Source organism: Gossypium raimondii, chromosome 8, assembly GCF_025698545.1.
Source record: "Gossypium raimondii isolate GPD5lz chromosome 8, ASM2569854v1, whole genome shotgun sequence".
Lineage (NCBI taxonomy): Eukaryota > Viridiplantae > Streptophyta > Magnoliopsida > Malvales > Malvaceae > Gossypium > Gossypium raimondii.
In genome coordinates this window covers 713,068-732,996 of record NC_068572.1, presented here as the reverse complement: position 1 = coordinate 732,996, position 19,929 = coordinate 713,068, and the positions used below count along the sequence as shown (strand labels likewise).

The 19,929-nt window shown below is 28.8% G+C and overlaps 4 protein-coding genes across 5 annotated transcripts; 3 read left to right on the top strand and 1 right to left on the bottom strand.

Moving 5' to 3' along the window:
• Positions 1-1,462: 1,462 nt before the first annotated feature.
• Positions 1,463-5,007, bottom strand: LOC105790026 (vesicle-associated membrane protein 714). The gene is made up of 4 exons (XM_012617410.2): positions 4,511-5,007; positions 3,612-3,802; positions 2,760-2,923; positions 1,463-1,838 (listed from the first exon to the last, which is right to left on the bottom strand). The coding sequence occupies exons 1-4, from the start codon at positions 4,725-4,727 to the stop codon at positions 1,748-1,750; spliced, it is 663 nt and encodes a 220-aa protein (XP_012472864.1). The 5' UTR covers positions 4,728-5,007; the 3' UTR covers positions 1,463-1,747.
• A 2,910-nt stretch (positions 5,008-7,917) lies between these two features.
• On the top strand, positions 7,918-10,715 carry LOC105790024 (40S ribosomal protein S14-2). The gene is made up of 6 exons (XM_012617406.2): positions 7,918-8,030; positions 9,146-9,265; positions 9,393-9,438; positions 9,722-9,807; positions 9,967-10,096; positions 10,460-10,715. The coding sequence occupies exons 1-6, from the start codon at positions 8,028-8,030 to the stop codon at positions 10,525-10,527; spliced, it is 453 nt and encodes a 150-aa protein (XP_012472860.1). The 5' UTR covers positions 7,918-8,027; the 3' UTR covers positions 10,528-10,715.
• Positions 10,716-13,494: 2,779 nt separating this feature from the next.
• Positions 13,495-16,549, top strand: LOC105790022 (uncharacterized). 2 transcript variants are annotated; one of them, XM_012617404.2, is made up of 2 exons: positions 13,495-13,861; positions 15,961-16,549. In XM_012617404.2, the coding sequence occupies exons 1-2, from the start codon at positions 13,732-13,734 to the stop codon at positions 16,323-16,325; spliced, it is 495 nt and encodes a 164-aa protein (XP_012472858.2). In that variant the 5' UTR covers positions 13,495-13,731; the 3' UTR covers positions 16,326-16,549. The 2 variants fall into 2 exon arrangements, with proteins under 2 accessions (XP_012472858.2, XP_012472859.2); XM_012617405.2 differs by having other exon boundaries at positions 13,521-13,861; positions 15,973-16,549.
• A 1,625-nt stretch (positions 16,550-18,174) lies between these two features.
• LOC105790021 (uncharacterized) lies at positions 18,175-18,947 on the top strand. Its single transcript, XM_012617403.2, has one exon. The coding sequence runs from the start codon at positions 18,265-18,267 to the stop codon at positions 18,817-18,819; it is 555 nt and encodes a 184-aa protein (XP_012472857.1). The 5' UTR covers positions 18,175-18,264; the 3' UTR covers positions 18,820-18,947.
• The last annotated feature ends 982 nt before the right edge of the window (positions 18,948-19,929 follow it).

Here is a 19,929-nt window from a genome sequence, read left to right as displayed (position 1 = left end):
TCCCATATTTCAGACGGGCCGTCAGGCCGGGCCCATGGACAGGTTTAATATACATCATATCATAAATTATATTACAAAGTAAATATATTTAAGAATTTTTTAATGTTTTACCCAAAAAAATTTATGTGGTGTCTCTTTATGCATGACATGTCAATAATGAAGGATTAAATTATTTATTGACCATTATGAAATTATTTTTAGGCGAATTTATACTTAATGTTAAAGAATCTCCCAAATATAAATGGAACTTGTAGGAAAATAAATGAAAATTTGCAATTTGTTAATTCAATTAATGCTTTAATATATCTATAATTATTATATAATTTATATCATATAAAATACTTAATTCAACCATTAATTTTAATTTTATATGATTAATGTTGAAGTGAATATTTGATACATTGGCATTATAGTTGTTTTGTTTCGAGAATTGATATTTGTTTCTTTTTTAAGATGTTTATTTTAATATTTTATTAGACTGTTAGAGTTTAAAACTCCATTGACATGTACGGAATAATTTCACTAATAATTTTAAGAATTGAATTGATTTTATTTTCACAATTGTTAATTTTAATCTATTAAAAACAACATTAAATTTAATTTTATGTAATTAATGTTACCATTGGCCACCAATAACTAGAACTCTTTCAATTTTATTTGACCTCTTCTTCAATATGTCAATCACAACGATCTCTAATTTAATCAACTACATTTTCTTTATTTTAAAACTTTAATAAGATTTCAACTATTCAAACTTATAATAATTTTAGAAGGTTATACATTAAGGTTAATTTGATTCTTTTACTTATATAATTAAGTCCTTTTGAAGTATGAAATATTTCTCATTTAAGCCCTTACAATTTAAAATGGAAATATTAGTACAATTTTCATATAAAATTGAAAACAATTAGAAAACTACAAAATATGCAATGGTAAAGCAACATCTTATAATAATATTATGGATATTTAAAACAATCATATAAAATTATTTATTATATTCTCATAATTAAATACAACTCTTCAAGGTAGAAATCAAAGATATGAAACATTGACATCATATGCTTTTTTTAATTATAAAATTTTGATATTTTCTTGCATACTATTAATTAATTAAATTTTATTTTAGATATTACTTTTTATCCTCAAATTATGTTGATCGCAATAAAAATCAAGAGTATTCATGGAAAGTTACAAATTTTGTCCCTGATTTTTAACAAATATATGTTACACAATGAACCCCATGGGTAGGGTAAAGAAAAACTTTTTTTATTACTATTTTCAAGTATAAAAATATAAAAAGAGAATACGGAAGACGACTAATATGACACATTTAATAATGTGTTAATTTGTATTACACAGGAAACACAAACTGAAACCAAGAAATGCATACATGGATTCTAGTATATAACATATATGAAAATGTATAGTCTAAAAAAGCATTTATTTGAACCCAGAAAACAAATAAAAAATTCACTACTACATACATTCCATGCATTTACAGAATACAAAGATGATCCACAGCAACTTTAATGGCAACTCATTCTTCCGAGATTACAATATCTAGGTGGTGAGGTGCAGGAAGAGTTGTGAACTATATAGATATTTTGCTGGGATTCTAGAGCAGTATCGTAATAAACACTATGTTTACAAATATTCCTCAAAACCGAACTCGAAACAGATGAACTATTGGAACAAACTTGCATAAAATAATCCTTAGTAGAGGAATTTAAACCAGTGAGTGCGTCACTCAGGATCTGCATGATGGTAGAGTGATACCACCACAGCAAGCAGCAATTATTAGGTAGAGTATCAGCACGATCAAGCATGTTAGCATGGCCCTGCTTGTTGTAAAAGTAGATGTATAAGTTCCCTTATGTGGTATTCAACATGCACCAAAGATGTGAGCAGTTTACAGTTCGTGTAATTAATTAGATGTTAGGAAGTAAAGATACCATGGACACCCCTGTACTAGGAGTCAGATTGCATTTTGCCCCTTCTACTTAAAAACTGGGCAAAGTAATCCTTGAACATTAGATCAAAGAGTAAATTGGTTATTTTTGTTAAAGTTTTCATCCATTTGTGCAATTAAAAACTGGCGCGGCTGACAAAATAACCGAGCAGTGACACGTGATGTGTCATGTGTATCTCATGCTGTTGTATAGGGATCAGTTTTAAATAGTAGAAATTAATGGAATTTTTAACAGAAGGATCAATTTGCTCTTTGATTTAACATACAGTAACTAATTTGCCCATTTTTTAGTGTAGAGGACCTCCATGATACTTTTACCGATGTTAGGATGATTTTCTATCCATGTGCATGGATAATAAGAAATGCAAGCTAAAAGTACAATCAGATAAGTTTTCTGTGTCAATTGTCCACGAAAATTGGTCAAAACCAGTGGCTACTCAACTGACTACTCAAAAAAAACATCCTTCAATGATAATCAAAGCTAAAAGTGATGTTTTTCTCGGTTTGTCCGGTTTTCCTTTTATAACGAGCCTTGTACACAGTATTCATATTAGATGCATCGGAGGATTGACATTTCACCATTTTGATCAACCCAAATTGAACAAGGTCAGTGGCAAGATAAAATCTCTAGATATAAAATAAAAATTGCTCCATTGTGGTTCCCTTGACAATGGAAGCCACTATTCATGCTTTTGCTCCAAGATTATAGATGATAAGAGGACTCGTAAATTGGCTATTTCTCTATATTTCTGTAAATATAATCAGTTAAAAAAAAGTTGGATGTACTTACAAGAGTTTGGCATTTTTCATCCAAAGTGCTTGACGAAGGCGTTTAGACTGTTTCTTGAAGTGAAATGCACCATCCTGCATTGTAGCAGTTTTGTCAACAAGAAGCTCAATCCTGTCACCTCTCTCGAGTATCTTCTCAATGTTTTCCACCATGATTGAACGTATCTGAAAATTAAATAAAAATAACAAATTCAGGGCACATTGATCACTTGATATGCTTCCATTCAATGATGTCAATAAAGACAATAACATGCACACACATTTTCAGAATAGATATTGAGCAATTGACGGGTTTTTTTCTCAGCCAAACTAGTGATTACACTAGTATGTTGTTTGCAAAGTTGGAAAACTGCCACATTCAGGACAGTTGAGGAGGTCCAACTCTCTTTCAGGAGAAGTATTTGAAGTGTTGTCTGCCGAGCAGCCAATCGGACCCTCAAACAGTGGAGGTATTGTGCCCAAAGCGTCTATGCTCGGTTTTAGCCCCTGAATTCCATGAACCCGTTGGGTTCTTCTTGAAGTTGGGAGAGAAACCCCGGGGCAAAAACCGAGCATAAACATCCCGGGCACAATACCTCCAATGTTTAAGAGTCCGATCGGCTGCTCAGTTGACGACACTTCAAATTCAAAGGCTTCTCCCGAAAGAGAGCCGACCCCCTCAACAAGGACTAGATTTGAATATACAAGACATTACACTGACTATGGCTTAGGAAGTGGATAGTCAAAAATATGAGCATACTTGACTTAGTATGAAAAGCAAGTCAATTTGCAACCAATAAACACATTTTCAGGCCCAAGGTAAAAAAAAAAAAGAATGTAGAAAATGAAATTCCAACCAATGCAAGATACTTGCCTCACCCACTTCACCTCTAACACGATTGAGAGTATCTGCACTTGGACTACTGGAGAAAAACTCCATTTGTTGATGCAATACCCGTGAGAACTCATCATTCATCGCGTATGCTGGTGCATAACGAGCCACTCTACCATAATTTTTCATGAACCTCATGTGAATATCCTCCAAGTACGAAAATGGAACTCTCCCTGCATTGAAACACAATAGTTAATCGTGACTCATAATTATAGTCATCTCTATCTTTTTCTTTTTTACCCTTTAGTGTAATCCCAAGGTATCCCAAGTCACATTGAACTTAGGGACTAAATCCGGGCAAGCCAATAACGTTTTCAGCTAAAACCCTCCCAACAAGTGTACTTCCCAGAAGATGAACTTGTATTCTCATCCGGACAGGTGCAAGGCAAATATCAAACTTGAACTAATTTATGCATGATTGTCGACTGACATAGGTGGAGTGCCAAAGGACTTGAGATCATCAGTCCCGGGTTGGATACAATCCCGACCCCTTACCTCTTATTAAATTTATATACACACATAATCATGTTTAACCTTTTAGATCATAGAAAGTGCGGAAACAACCTATCCAACAAGGATATAAGGATATTGAATCTCAACTAATTTATGCATATCTTCTCAAATTTTACAAGGTAAATAAAATTCCAAATCTCCAAATTCGTGTTCCTAAACATAGCACTAAAGTATTTAAAAAAAAATCAATGCTAAATTAAATGAAAATTATATCGACAATTACACAATAAAATCAGTTACAAGTACTAAAAATTAAAATGAAGCGCGCATTTCAAGTAACGATTATATATTTTTACTGCTTCATTTACCTAAAAATTTAAACTCGTAACAAAGGATAAAAAGACCCAAAATTCATGAAGAAAACGTACTTCCAAAGGTATCATTAGCCATACAGAGGAAAGTGAGGCCATCCGATCTAAGTATATGAAAGATATATCGATCCTGCGATAAACAGAGTCTTGAATCGGCTTCTTGCGGGAGTTTCTCGAGGATCCGTCGTGCCACCGCACCGGTGTTCCCCGTTACGGCACTGAACTCCGCTAGAACCACCGTGCCTCGAGCCACCACGGCGTAAAGAATCGCCATCGAGAACCTTCCTTCTTCTTTTTTTCACTGATTTCAAAGCTAAATTAGATGGCGGAGGCGGCAACGAAGAGGTATTTTATGCGAAATTTTTGGGGATTAGTCTTAAAAGAAACTTTGTTTTGGGACGAGTTGAACCAAACTGGGAATTTTGCCTGCTGGAAAATAAAAATTAATTGAGCAAATATAATTAATTTATAAAAGAAAATCCACGGAATAATTGAAAAAAAAAAAAACCGAAATTGACTTCAATTAAAAATCATTCGTTGGATATATTGATTTTTGAGCAAGGAAGGGGGGAATGAGACATTGTTGCTCATATCTTATTTGAGTTTAAATTTAAAAAATTAATTTTGATTTGGTAATTATTGAGCAGAGTTTGAGCTAGTCGAACTTGAGTTCAATAATACTTGATTCGAACGATTTGTAAATCTTATCGAGCTTTTTATTTTTTATATATTAAATTACAATATTGTCCCTAATATTTATTATTAATCTTAAGCTTAATTATCGAGTCAAGCTCAAATATAAAATTGGTAAATGAGCTTAATCGAGCTCAAGCTTGGTAGTATTCGATAAATATGACAGCATTACACTCTCAACCCGCTTGTGGAGTTTGAAAACTAGGACGAAGTTAGATAATCGTTTTTTGGAGGGCGAAGTTATATATTTTTATAATAACAAATGTGTAATTTCATCATTTTATTGACGTGTATCTATGTAACTTTTAGAATGATTAAATCGAAAATTTGTCGTCTGGAGGGGACAAACTGTAATTTTACCATGTGTTATCTTAAAAAAGTTTTAAGTTTTGAAAGAGGTAAAACATAATTATCCGTTTTATCTGTCTAAATAACTTCACAATCAGTATACAAATCAAATTAATTAATTGTTGATAACTGATTAATTTTAAAATTATCTAAATCAAATTGAGTTAATCAATTTAAAATTAAAGGTGTTCATGAAAATGTTGAGTTTAACTCAAATCATGTAATTCAATAATAAAACATATACATTATTATCCAAGTTCCAAGCTAACATTATTTACAAATTGTTCATTTTATTTAATAATTATAAATTATATATTTATCAATTTTTAAAGATAAATACCTTAACAGAGAAATAATGTATTATAAACTTTTAAATTATATTCGATTCAGATCTTGAATATTAAAACTCATAACTTATATTTTAAATAAGTCATACAAAATTATAATTTTTATTTAATATTTTATCTAAACTCTTTAAATGTCTTTTTATTTTATTTTATTTTTGAGATAAAGTACATATGCTTGTAATTTAAAAAAAAAACTAAACCCTAACTTATTTATTAGAAAATAAAAAAATCAATATCTGTGATTGATTCATATAATTATAAAACAAAAGTATAATGGTAAATTTAACTCTTAATGGTTACATATTTTGTTAATTCGGTTTTATTCTTCTTTTTAGCTAAATTTGGCATGAACATTTCAAAAATAGTCAAATTTGACCATCAACCTTTAAAAATAATTGAACTACTTTTCTTAACTAAAATATTAAAATTTTAAACATGGTAATCTACGATACTTCATACTAATTTTTGATTTTGTATGAACATTTATATTATTTTTATTTTTATTCAAAATATTTCAAAATTATTTGTTTACGTAACATATAAGGTAAATAACGGCATGTTAGCATGAAGTACATCTAGATTATTACACCAATATCATTAAGAAATTAATGTTTTATTCAGCATTTTCATTAAAAAAGGAAATTGATTAGTTTTGAAATATTGAGAGTCAATTTTAATTTAAAGAAAAGAATAATGACTAATTTGATCAAATATGTAAACGTTGAGACTTAAATTTATTATTATGCCAAAACAAACATAAGAATGGTAAAAAAACAAAGTAGTTTTAATATATATTATTCTATCATTTCCCAATATTAGGAAATAACGTCCGTGGAGGTTATTGTATTAGAAGTTAGATTGCATTTTGCTCTTTTAACTAAAAATATCGGCTAATTAGTCCTATACATTAGATCAAATAGCAAAATGATCGTTTTAGTTTACAATTTAATCCGATTGTACTTTTCAAAACTAGCATGGTTGACAAAATAACAAAACAGTTATAGGTGACATGCCATTACACCTCATGTTGTTGTATAAAGAATATATTTTAACAACAAAAATATATGAAACTTTTAACAAAATGATCAATTTACTATTTAATCTAATGTACAATGATTAATTTGCTCATTTTTTAATTTAGGGTATAATACAATTTGACTTTTAGTGTACAGGCCTTTATGGTACTTTTACCAAAATAATAACAATGTTAATGGTTAGACTAATATTTTAAATTAAAAATGCAATAAATTTGAATGCCATATCATTGATGACATGAATTTTATAGTATGACACGTGTCATATTATAATTGGATGTTCAATTTTTTACTCCGTTACAAAAATTGAAGTCAACCATATAATTAAATGTAGTTTTACATAATAAATTGGGGTTAAATTTTGTTTTGTATTTTGCGAAAGTTGTAGTTTTAATCATTGCACTTTATCTGGTTGTTTTAGTCTATGTACTTTTCAAAATCTAAAACTTTACTTCTCACCAAATAATAATTATTAAATTCATTACATAAACATCTATTGTTTCTAAATTCTGATGCACTAAACATATTATCATATGTATAATGTTATGTCAGCTTATTATTTCCACATATTATTCACTAAAAATCTAGTTAATGTATAAACGTCTCTCATTTGCATCGAGACTAAAACTTCAAAATTCTGAAAGTATAAGGACTTAGAATGTTCAATTTGGAGAATATGGATTAAAACTACAACTATACGCATAGTACAGGACTAGTAATTGAATTTAACCAAACGGATTTAACTGGCGCTGTTTGGGTCAAGACTAAAATTTTAAATTTTGAAAAGTACAGGGACTAAAAGTGATCAAATGAAAGTACATGGACTAAGTCCGCAAATTTTGTAAAGTACAGGGACTAATGGCAGAATTTAACCTAAATTGGGCTAAAATAATTTAAAATGCCAAAGTGCGATAAAGGTATAGTTCAAGGGTTAAAAGATTAAATTGAAAAGAAAGAAAAGTACGTAAACCATTTAAAAGAAATAACAAGAAACCAAGGACCAAAATATGAAATTATGTAACTTACCCCCGTAAAACCCTAGCTAGCCCTTTCCACTTATATATAAAAGCCAAAGCTTAAAGTTTAGTTCATCTTCTCCGTCATTTGAAATCTCGTTCCCCATCGACGCCTCTGCTTATCGCATCATCAGCCATGGTAAGCAAAACCCTTAGATTATTTAAAATAATATTTTTTTTCTATATTTTTAGATTTTCTTTTATATATACGAAACTATTTGAGTATACTTTAGACATTCATCTCGATTCATTTTAATTTACTTGGACAATTTCTGTTTGGCTGCCGAGAAAACGAGTGTGAGATCGGGGAGAAGGATGGCGTTAATTTTTTTATGTTTGTTTTTACGCTTATTATGATCAGTTTAATCGAACAAAACACTTGATTTCGAGATCAATAACTTAAACAATGAAGAAAATTAAAAGGGAATGTAAACTAATAAAGCATTAACAGATGCTTAGAGCAATGCATTTTTCATTTCACATCTAAGATTATGTGTAAATCTTAGTCTTATTTAGTATAGTAAGCTGGGCTAAATTACAATTTTATCATTTTTATGAGAGCTAAAATGCAATATTATTATTTTTAGATTTTCCTTGATATATACATGAAACTATTTGAAGAACTTTTAGACTTTCATTTCGATGCATTTGAATTTACTTGGAAAAGTTCTGTTTGGTTGCCAAGAAAACGAGGATGAGATCGGGGAGAAAGGTGTTTTTTTATGTCAGTTTGGAAGCTTATTATGTTCAGTTTAATCGAACAAAACACTTGATTTAGAGATCAATAGCTTAAACACTGAAGAAAATTAAGATTGTGTGTAAATCTTAGTCTTATTTTGTATAGTAACAAGGGCGAAGCCAGGAAATTTTTTTGGGGTTGAGATTAGGGTATATATTTTTATGAGAATTAAAATGCAATTTTACCATTGTATTATCTTATATCTTTATGGTTTTTAGGACTAAATCAGAATTTTATCATTCTTGGGGGCATACTATAATTTTATAGATTTTGGGGTCTAATGCCTGAATGTTTACTTGTCAATTCGTGTATGCGCTTTGTGCTCGTGTATTTTCCATATTATAATCAAATTTAATTTAGATTTTGAAACATTCATGTATCAAGTCTAGCTAAATGTATACTATGGTTAGCATTAGCAATGGTATTCTTTTTCCTTTGTTTGAATCTTTATATGAACTTTGGGGGATTTACTTCTTATGCTTTACATAAAACTCATTATGTTGGTGATTTTGTAGTCGAGGAGAAAGGTTAGGGAGCCAAAGGAAGAGACTACGACCCTTGGGCCTGCTGTACGAGACGGAGAGCATGTTTTCGGTGTTGCCCACATTTTTGCTTCTTTTAATGACACTTTCATTGTAAGTTACATGGTCTTTGAATTCTTTTACTTGGTAACACATATTTCTTGCTATTTTGATATGATTTTTTTAAGCAATGAATTTTAATCGGTTTTATTTTTTTCCTTTGGTATTTTGACAATGATAGCATGTGACTGATTTGTCTGGAAGAGAGACTATGGTTCGTATTACAGGTACGATATCGGGATTGCATTAACATATCATTTAGCTGCCCATTTTTATATTCTAGTGGAAAGGGCTTGTTTGAAATGTCTATAAATAATAACAAAAATTGAACTTTGGACTTATGTTACTCTAACTTGGGTGTGAATGTGAATAGAGCATGTGTTTGACATAAGTATATCCATATGTAAATGTGTTAGATACAAGTTTGTAGGTACTTAAAGATAGCCTGACATTTGTATTGTTGAACATTTGTTCTTTAGATTGAGTTTGAAATTCTTGAAATAAATCCAGGTGGTATGAAGGTGAAAGCCGACAGGGATGAATCTTCACCTTATGCTGCGATGCTTGCAGCACAAGATGTTTCCCAGAGATGCAAGGTCATATACCATTCAATTCGTTTTTATCATTTAATAAAAACATGAAATTGTCGCTTTACATTACAATACATTAACTCGTTACTAGAAGACATACAATATCCGACATTACCGCTGGATTTATATTATTGTTGACGAATTGCAAATCTTTATACTGAGCAGGAACTCGGAATCACGGCCCTCCACATCAAATTACGTGCTACAGGAGGTAACAAAACCAAGACCCCTGGTCCGGGTGCTCAGTCAGCTCTCAGGGCTCTTGCACGCTCCGGGATGAAAATTGGCCGTATCGGTAAGGCCACAACTAATTGAAAGTATTTTAAAATGCTGAGAAACAATCTTTGTTTTGCATATTAATAGGGGTGAGCAATTGGTTTATTTGGTGGGTTTTTTTGGTTAATTGACCTTTGAGCTGTTCAGCTTATATGTTTATATATCTATTATATATTAGAAAATATAAATATATTTTAAATAATTTTAAGATGATATAAAATAAGTCTGTTTTTTCAGTTATTTCGGTTTTGAGATTAAAAACTGACTGAATTAACCAAATAAATCGAGGTAAAAAAAGTGACGTTTTTTTCCAATTCTTTTGGTTGAAACCCTTGCATATTATTGTCCAACCCTTACGATGTTATTGTATATGTTTTTTCAGAGGATGTTACACCCATTCCGACTGATAGCACCCGAAGAAAGGGTGGTAGAAGAGGGAGAAGGCTATAAACTAGCACATTATGTTCTAGCAAATCTATCCTTAAGTGTTTTTTTGGTGGTATTGGCATTTGGTTATTTGGTAATAACTGTTCTTTATGAGCCCTTTTTCATAGTTTTATATCGGTATATTCTATATTGGAGTTGTAGAACATAATGAACTATGGATCTATCAATCGCATTTTTCATGTTTTTGGTAATGTTTTATATGATCTCATGTTATAAGTAGAAATGTTTAATGAAAATAGTGGTGATATTTTTTTTAAAATTTGTGGGTTTTATCATTGTTGTTTTGTAACTTTTTATTTTTGCAAGTTAATGCTCATGTGGAATTTATTTATAAAAAAAAAAAAAATCTATTTTAGTTAAATTGAAAAGCCCAAAACGTGTTTGATTCTTGCAAAACTCTTGTTTACATAATGGATGTTTGAACTTGATCAAATTGGTCCACATGGATGTTTGGATTTGATCGGTTTAATCAGGAATTGGTTGGGTATCAAGTTGGAAAAGACATCAAATTGGTTGCCTTAGGTTGGGTATCAAGCTGGAAAAGGCATCAAATTGGTTGCCTTATGTATTTGTATAAATGGTTGAATTAGGTTAAAAAACTAGTTAATCTTTTTTTATAAATATTTTTTAATAATTTATTTAATTATAAATTAGTGGTAAAATCAATTTGACTCTCGACTTGGTTCTTAAAACTTTTGGCTTTAATTTCATATTGAGAAAATAATTTCGATAAGAATAAATAGCTTTTCAAAATCAAATTGATGATCAAATCAATCAAACTATCAATTTTTGTTCAACAAATTTTTAATTTAACTAAATAAATTATTATAAAATAATATTAAAACAAACAAGTCGTGATTTGGTTGAAAATATTTAAGACTTTCAAAATTTATAAAGAATTATAAAAGGTAATTTAGTAGTTCAATTTTTTTTTTTGAATTTCAGATGTAGAAGTGATTTTCTTAAAATTCTTTATAATTTTATTTTATTTAATACACATATTGCTATTATAAAATAAAATATTTAAATTTAAAACATTTTATTTTATTAAAAATATTTATAATATATATAAATTTAGTGATATTTATATTGAATATTTTTTATTATATATTTTAATATAATTATTTTTATAAAAATATTTATTCAAACAAAGCAATTATACTTATTAACATTTTAAATTGATAAATTTTAAAATATTAATATTTTAAAATCTCCATAATTTAATCTTTTTTAGAAAAAGCTGTCTTGAGAAAAAAAAACACAACGAAATCAATTTACAAGAATCTGAATTTTTGCTTTTAATTATCCATTTTAATAACCAAAGAATCTGAATTTTGGCTTTTAATTACCCATTTTAATAATCATAGAAGTTAGCTTAATTTGTAATCAAACAAAAACGAGAAATTTATCTAAAACAATGAATATTAGTTTAAATTTTAAATAAAATAAATATATTTATTTCGTTCCAATAATGTCATCTTTAAAGTTTAAATTCAATTTTTTATAAAATAAGGGTAAAGCATCGATAGAGGTAAAAGTGTTTAACCGAGTTTTAACTTTTACTGCTCAAATTTTGAAATTCAGATACAATTTTAATACTGTTAAAATTCTAGAAAGAAATTTAACCTTGTTCCATTTTAAAATTTAAAAAACTAAATAAATTTTAGTTCCATTTCGTTTTTGACAATAATTTCTACTTTTATTTTCATTTTCATTAAAAAACTTATCTTTTATTATTTAAATGAAAATAAAAAATATTTTCAATCATAAAAACATGTTAGGTAATTGTGTTTCTATAATAGAATAGAAACACGAGGAATATTTTTTTACATTTATATATGGATTCAAACTAATGTATCAATTTTAATATATGAAACACTGTTAAAATACGGTTTATCTATTCCATAGGTCCTTACATGCTTCACAAATTTAAAATTTAATCACTATACTTTTATTTTAAGAATTTAGCCTCTCTATTTTTCGGATTTCAAACTTTAAGTCCAACTGCTAACATTATTATTATTTTTCTAAATTTAATGGTGTGACATTTTAAAATTAAAGAAAAAAACTCATTTGGTATCTTTGTAACTAAAAAAAGACGATGTAATGAATCTAAATTTAACAAAATAATTTTAATAGCTATAATAATTGAACCTAAATATTGAAATTTGAAAAGTAAAAGGATTAAATTCCTTGAAATAAAAATTTAGAGACTAAGTTTCAAATTTGTGGAGAGTACAAGAACTTATATATTTTAACAAAAAAAAAACATTTTTACATTTATATGAATTTTAGACCGAACCACTTCATTTAAAGTTAAAAACTCTTATTTTCATCATTGTTAACGAAATCAATGAAAACAACTTTTTATTGTTTTCTGTTGATTGAGTTTTAATTCGATTGACATAAGTATTGTTGTCAATATAGGAGGATGTTGATTCGAGTGCGTTGAAGCATATTATCCTCTATTTATGGGTTGGGGAGGGCCAAAATTGTTTTTTATTGAACAATTTTATTATTATAAATTTTGATCATATCTGCTCTTTTACACAATACTTAAGACTATCCATAATTCCTCTCCAACTTATAAATAGGATGATAATACACTTCAGCGCATTCGAATACATATCATATTATATATTGACAATAATATCCATTTCAAGCGAACTAAAACTTAATCGACTACCTTAATTATTTTTATTTTTCAAGAAAACTTAAAAAAAAAAGAGTTTGGTTTAGCAAACAAAGGAGCTTAAATTCTTTAAATAATAATAATAATAACTAAACTAAATTTCAAAGGTATAACATGCACAAGCATATTTTAACCCCAAAAAACAATACGGCTTATTCACTAAAATATTTTATTCTCTGATAAACTTATTCACTAAAAGATTCTAAATCTACTAAGAAGATTTACTTAAGAAAACTTTCATTAAAATAAACGTAATAATTCAATTATTTTTCAAAGATGGCGATCTAACTTTCAGTACCATCTCTTTACTTGACCCACCCATTGATAGTAACACGCACTAGTGTAAGTGGACAGGAACAAGTAGCGGGAAAAAGAAAACTCTCTTTCTAGAGGAAATAAATGGGAAAATCGACATTGATTTACAGTTTTTTTTTTTATGAAACAGATAAATTGGGGAAGAAATAATACCTGAGAAGCTTAAAACCTCGATTTTCTTTCTTTTTTTTGGCGAATTGATGATGGAAGCAAGCTTGAAATCGAAACCGATCGGTTTCAAAAATCTCCGATTCTTTTTCTTTTCGTTGTTGATCTCTCTTCAGATTCATCTTCTTGTTGCGGTTCCTCAAGATCCAGTTGTTGTTTCAGGTAATTCTTCTGTTTTCGAATCGAATTTCTGTTTGATTTTTCTGCTGTTGATTCGATGAATTTAAAAGAAAAAGAAAATCGGATCTGGAAGTCAAAAAAATGAGTCAAAATGAGTTGAAATTGATTGAAACTATTTCTAGTAGATGATAACAAAAAAAACCAAAGGACTTCTCTTTTTGGCTGATTGAATGGATGATGGATGTATGTCTTCTTGTATGTATATAAATCAAAGTTCTAGTTTGACAGAGGGATAAAAGCAAGGTTAAATTAGCCAAATATTCCCCCAATTTTTTTTTTTGGCAAAATAGGTGGACTTTTCTGAAATTTAGAGAAATAGACTGGTTTTAGGAAAAGTACGTGAAAGTCGGTACAGCTGAATACATTCTTCGATAATTACAAAAAAATATGTCTAGCTCAACAGGAAAGTTTCTTTAAGTGGGTGCGTTTTCCTGCCAACTATGGAGTAAGCACGCTCAATTGGATGAGCTTTCATACACTTTTTTAAAAAATAGTTTATTTCCTTAAATTTTTAAAAAAAGCTACCTATTTTACTAATTAACCTTTTTTTTCCGGCATATTTAACTAATTTAGCTTAAAAGCAAACTTTTATTTTTGAATTTAGCAATTTTTTAAATGTAAATCATATTGTTAGTTATTTAATTATTAGTAAAAATAATAGCATCTTTAACTTTTAATGTTTATATATTGTGTTAATTTAGCCTTGATTATAAAAATTTAACTATCAACATTTATATATTGTGTAATTTTTTATAGTTTTAGTTTTCTTTATAAAATTTAAGGTTAATTTTAAAAGAATCGAAAAGACGAAAAAGATAATATCTTGAATTTTTGGTGTATATATATATTTTATCAAATTTAGATGATAAATTTTTATTTTTTATTTTTAGTTTTGAGGTGAAAGGGATCATAAAGAAAAATAAAATTATAAAAATGACTAGATTATGCAATATGTAAACATTGAGGGTTAAATTTTTAGAATCAATACTAAATTGATACAATGTATAAATGTTAAGGGTTAAAGTTGTTATTATGTCAATTTTAGAAGTTGTCACGTCATTTTTCTGTTAACTATTTAACAGTTGTGACAAAAGAAGACAAAGTCGTATAGTTTGGTGATTATTTTGTAATTTTTCATAATTGGGTGATCATTTAACGACTTTAACCAAAAAAACAAAATTGCATAGTTGGGTGATTGTTAAAGTAATTTACACTTTTTTAAATCTGGTGCTTCAACTTTTTTTAGTTCACATTAGTCTTGAAACTTGAATTTTTTTCTTAACTTGGTCCTTAAACTTAGATTCCATTAAGATGTGATGATGTGTCACTCTCACAATGTGTCATGTCATCACTTGAAAATTTTAAAAAAATGTATAAAATCTAAATATGTAATACTAAAAAAAATTTAAGTGATGACGTGACACAAACTCAAAGTGTTAATCAATGAAATCCAAATTTAAGAACCAAATTGAAAACAATTACCAAGTTCGCGACTAATGTGAACCAAAAAGAAGTTTAAGGGCTACACTAGAGGGATGCAAGCAGGCCTTGACGCCCTTAAAATGAGAAACTGATGTTTTAGCCTTACTAAAATTTAAAATTTTATAAATTAATAATAATAAAATTATATTTTAACCCCTTAAAATAATAAACTTGCAATTTAATCTTTTTCAAAATTATAAAATTTTAAGCTTACAATGAAAAAGATTGCATTTTGGTTTTATAAAAATTTAATAAAATTTTGACTCGCTAAACAAATTCCTAAATTCACCCCTTCTTGTTAACAACATAACTTGCTCGAGAAGAATTTTACTTTATTGTCAGTGGACTAAATAATTATTCTGACCGTTTTAGTTCTTTTACTATGTTTGAAATTTGAAATTTAATTTGGTATAAAATAATCCTTTATTTTTATAATGATATTATCATGTCTAAATTAATAATGTTGCTAATTTCTATCATTAAAGTGGTGGAGTTATCTTTATTTTTTTAATATTTGTATCTATTTTGTTAAGTTTTTATGATCTGTGAAAAATAAAATAATTTAATGTTTTTTTTTTTAAATTCGAGTTAATTTAAAGTTGATCGTTTAGGTGACGGAAACAACATTAGTAGGGAACCAAAAATGTCGAGGAAATTGTCATTCTCAGTTAATCTAGTAGGCAAACATGAAACCAAAGCTAATGAAAGAACTGCTGCCAACGATGGCGAAAAAGGAGGACAACATGGTGTCACAGCCGATGCTGGTGGTCGAAAGACAAAATTATCCAATAAGCGTGGCGGAGCGCTAATCCCCGTGTATACAGCCGGTGCCGTGAACAGTAACCGTCGTCATCGTCAACAAACTCAACACCACAGTGGGTCTAGTAGTGATACCATTAATCGCATTGCCTCGAGTCGTTTGGTTTTAGTCATCTTCACGTCTTTCTGCTTTGTGTATACGTAAAGGTGGGTGATATGTTGTAAGCTTGGTGCTTAATTTAGTTGGCTTAAATACGTAATATGTTCAAGTGAATCATAGTATCTTGTAATCTCTTACCATATTGAGCTTTTGACCTTCTTTGTTTAAAACTTTTTAGGGTGTAGAGGGTAATGTAATTGATATATGAAATGCTTGCGGTATTTATATTTTATGCATTGATAATATACAAATGTATATAGGTTAGAATATGCATAGATTTGTTGATTGAATCTTAGTTCGATAGGTATTGGTATTGTTGTCAGTACAGGAGTACATGGGTTCGAGTGCGCTAAAGCGCATTATTCTCCTATTCAAAGTTGGGAAGGACACTTTATCAAAAATGGTAGATTCAATAAGAATTTATAATGAGATTAATGTTAAAAAAATATGTTGCATAGATCCCTGTACTTTTCACAAATATGAAATTTAGTCGCTCTGTTTTATAAAAATTTCAAAATTCAATCCAATTGTTAATACTATTAATTTTGTTAGTGTGACATTTTGAAATTAAAAAAAATATTCACTTAATAATAATGTAACCAAAACAATGATCCTGAAGTTGAAAATTATATAATAAATATATTTATAAAAATTATATAAATAATAAACGAAGCATCCGTAAATACAAGTGTTGAAAATGATAGATATTTGGATTCGAATCTCAGTTTGTGTATTTATATTTATATATTTTTTTACATAAAAGATATAAAATGACAAAAACACGTTCAAAATAATATCATTTACTTTGTAAAAATTAGGTCATTTTTTGTCATTACCCAACTAAGCTGATACCCTATAATCTCAGTAAAAAGTTGAGGGATAATATAATTTTTTGCTCCTCAACTTGTCAATTAGGTTCACATTGGTACTTGAATTTGGCAACTATATCTTGGTCATTAAGCTTTGATTCTGTCAAGATTTGACGATTTGAAAAGTATTCTTGGCATATGATTGGATTGGTCAATTGGACTAAGAATCGATCAATATATTTATCCTAACAAAGGGGTTGAACTGATTAAATAAAAAATTGCTCAAAATCGGTAAAAATAGAAAACTGGGACAAAATCAATAGTTGAACAAGTTGAATAGGTTTAGTATTTTTTTTTAACTTTCATGAATTTTTAATTATTTATTTAATTGTTGTTGGTCTAGAAGTTGAACTGATCAAACCAATTGAATCGGGGCCGATGGTTTAACCAATTCAACCACTGATCTAATAATTAAAACATTGTATATGACACTTTAAGAATATACCGCATTATCATCTAAAAATTCATATAATTTCTTAATTTTCAGGTAATGATATGACATGATATCAAAATGTCACGTTATTAATTTTTTTTATATTTTCAAATTTAAGAATCAAAATAAATTTAACTGTCAAAATTCAAATACCAAAATCAACTTAATTACCCGAAAAAATATTATCCTAATAGAGATAATGGATGTATTTATTTTCAATTCAATTATTTTTCTTGTTTGGAATATTCTTATTCATTAAATTGAAATTAAATTACTGTGTCCAGAAATTTAAAGCTACTTTTATTAGTACATATGTGTAGCACTAAAACAATAAAAATCACATGTTTTTTTTATACGAGCTGTAATCCAATCATTAGTTACATCACTAGCGTGTCAGCTTACCATTGGCCCATTTATTATAGCCACGTGTCTTACCTTCCCAAAAACGTGCTTTTAGACATCTCCATACTTAATTCCTTATTGTCTTTTTTAATTCCAAAAACACCCTTGTAGATCCAAATAATAATTTACAATGTAAGGATAATCTCGTAATTTCAAACATCGTCCTCCACCTTTTAGCTTACTTTCCACTTTCCACTTCCCATCCACCACTCTCCATTTTCCGACCGAAAAAAACCCAGAAAGTAAGATAAGGTTTATCTTGTATTTTTCAACCAAAAAGATGGGCAAAAAGGTAAAATGGAGCTGGACCTCCGCATTCGTCGGAGCTGCGTCGGCGACGGCGGTGGCTACTCTTCTCAGTGCAAGACCAAAAGACCCAACTTTCCACTTAGTTTCAATCAAGCTTACTGCTTTTAAGCTTAACCTTCCTCACGTGGACGCTGAGTTAATCCTGACCGTCCACGTCACTAACCCCAACATCGCACCCATCCATTACGGTTCGACCGCCATGTCTATTTTTTACGAAGGGACGTTGCTCGGAGCGGCTCAGGTGAAAGCCGGGTCACAACGGGCTCGGTCTTGTCAAGTTTTGAAGCTGCCGACTCGGCTTGATGGAGTGGAGCTGGCTCATCACGCCGGGAAGTTCTTTGCTGACGTGGCGAAACGAGAGATGGTGCTTGATGCTCAAGTGGATATTGGTGGTAAGGCTAAGGTGTTGTGGTGGGGTCATAGGTTTAAAGTCCACGTGGATAGTCATATTACCGTTGATCCTGTTTTTCTTGATGTGATTGATCAGGAAAATAGATCTCAATTGGAGATTTTTCTTGCCTCTTGATCCTATTGTTGTTTTTGTTTTAAGGTAAAATTTGGTTTTGGTCCCTTTTATTTATGCTTGAATTTGAGATTCGGCCTTTGGATTTTAATTTGATATAATACGTTAAAAATATTATGGAGGTTTATGTATTAGCAGTCATATTGTATTTTATATTTTTTTATTAAAAATAAGTAAATTAGTCATTTATGTTAAATTAAAAAGTAAATTGATTATTTTGTTAAAATTCTATCGAAATAACTAAACAGCTACACGTGACACTCACATGTATCTCATTTTGATGTATAAAGATAATACTTTAATAATAAAATGGATTGAATTTTTGACATGAAAGACAAATTTGTCTTTTACTACTGTATAGGGATAAATTTACTTACTTTTAAGTTGAAGGGCAAAATACAATTCGACTCACGGTATAAAGGCCAAAATGATATTTTTACCGTAAAATTTACTTTTAAAATGTTGTATACTAGTTTAAATAGTAACACCATCAATTATTGAAATTTTAATTGGTATAGAATATGTGAATTAAGTCATGATATTATGAAAGTAGAGAGATTAAATTGTGTTAAATTAAAATATACAGATTCAATTTCAAATTTGTATATGTTAAAAGGACCAAAATCAGAATTTGACCTTTTGTTTAATTAATGTGCTAAGCTTATGTATGGTTTATGCTAAATAAAACTTAATCACCTAATCATATTTACTTTTTATGAAATTGATATAATATGGTTATGCAAAAGTTGTAATTAAAGGTTGGGGATTTATGGGTAAATTAAGCCTAAATTGATAAAGTTGTAATTTATTTTTATGGAAAATTTATATTTAGTATATTTTAAAAAATAATATAATAAAATTACTTTTATTTGCACAAATAAGATTTGATAAATTTATGATCCGAATAATTAACTTAATAAACTACACTAATAATATCTAATTATTAATAATTTTTCTGTCATTCAATTATTAAAAGTTATAAAATAATCACCAACTATTTAAATTTGTCTTTCTTGATCACTAATAATTAAATGTGATAAATTTTAAAATTGATATAATAACAATTTTAACCTCAACATTTATGTATTGTGTCAAATTAGTTTTGATTCTAAA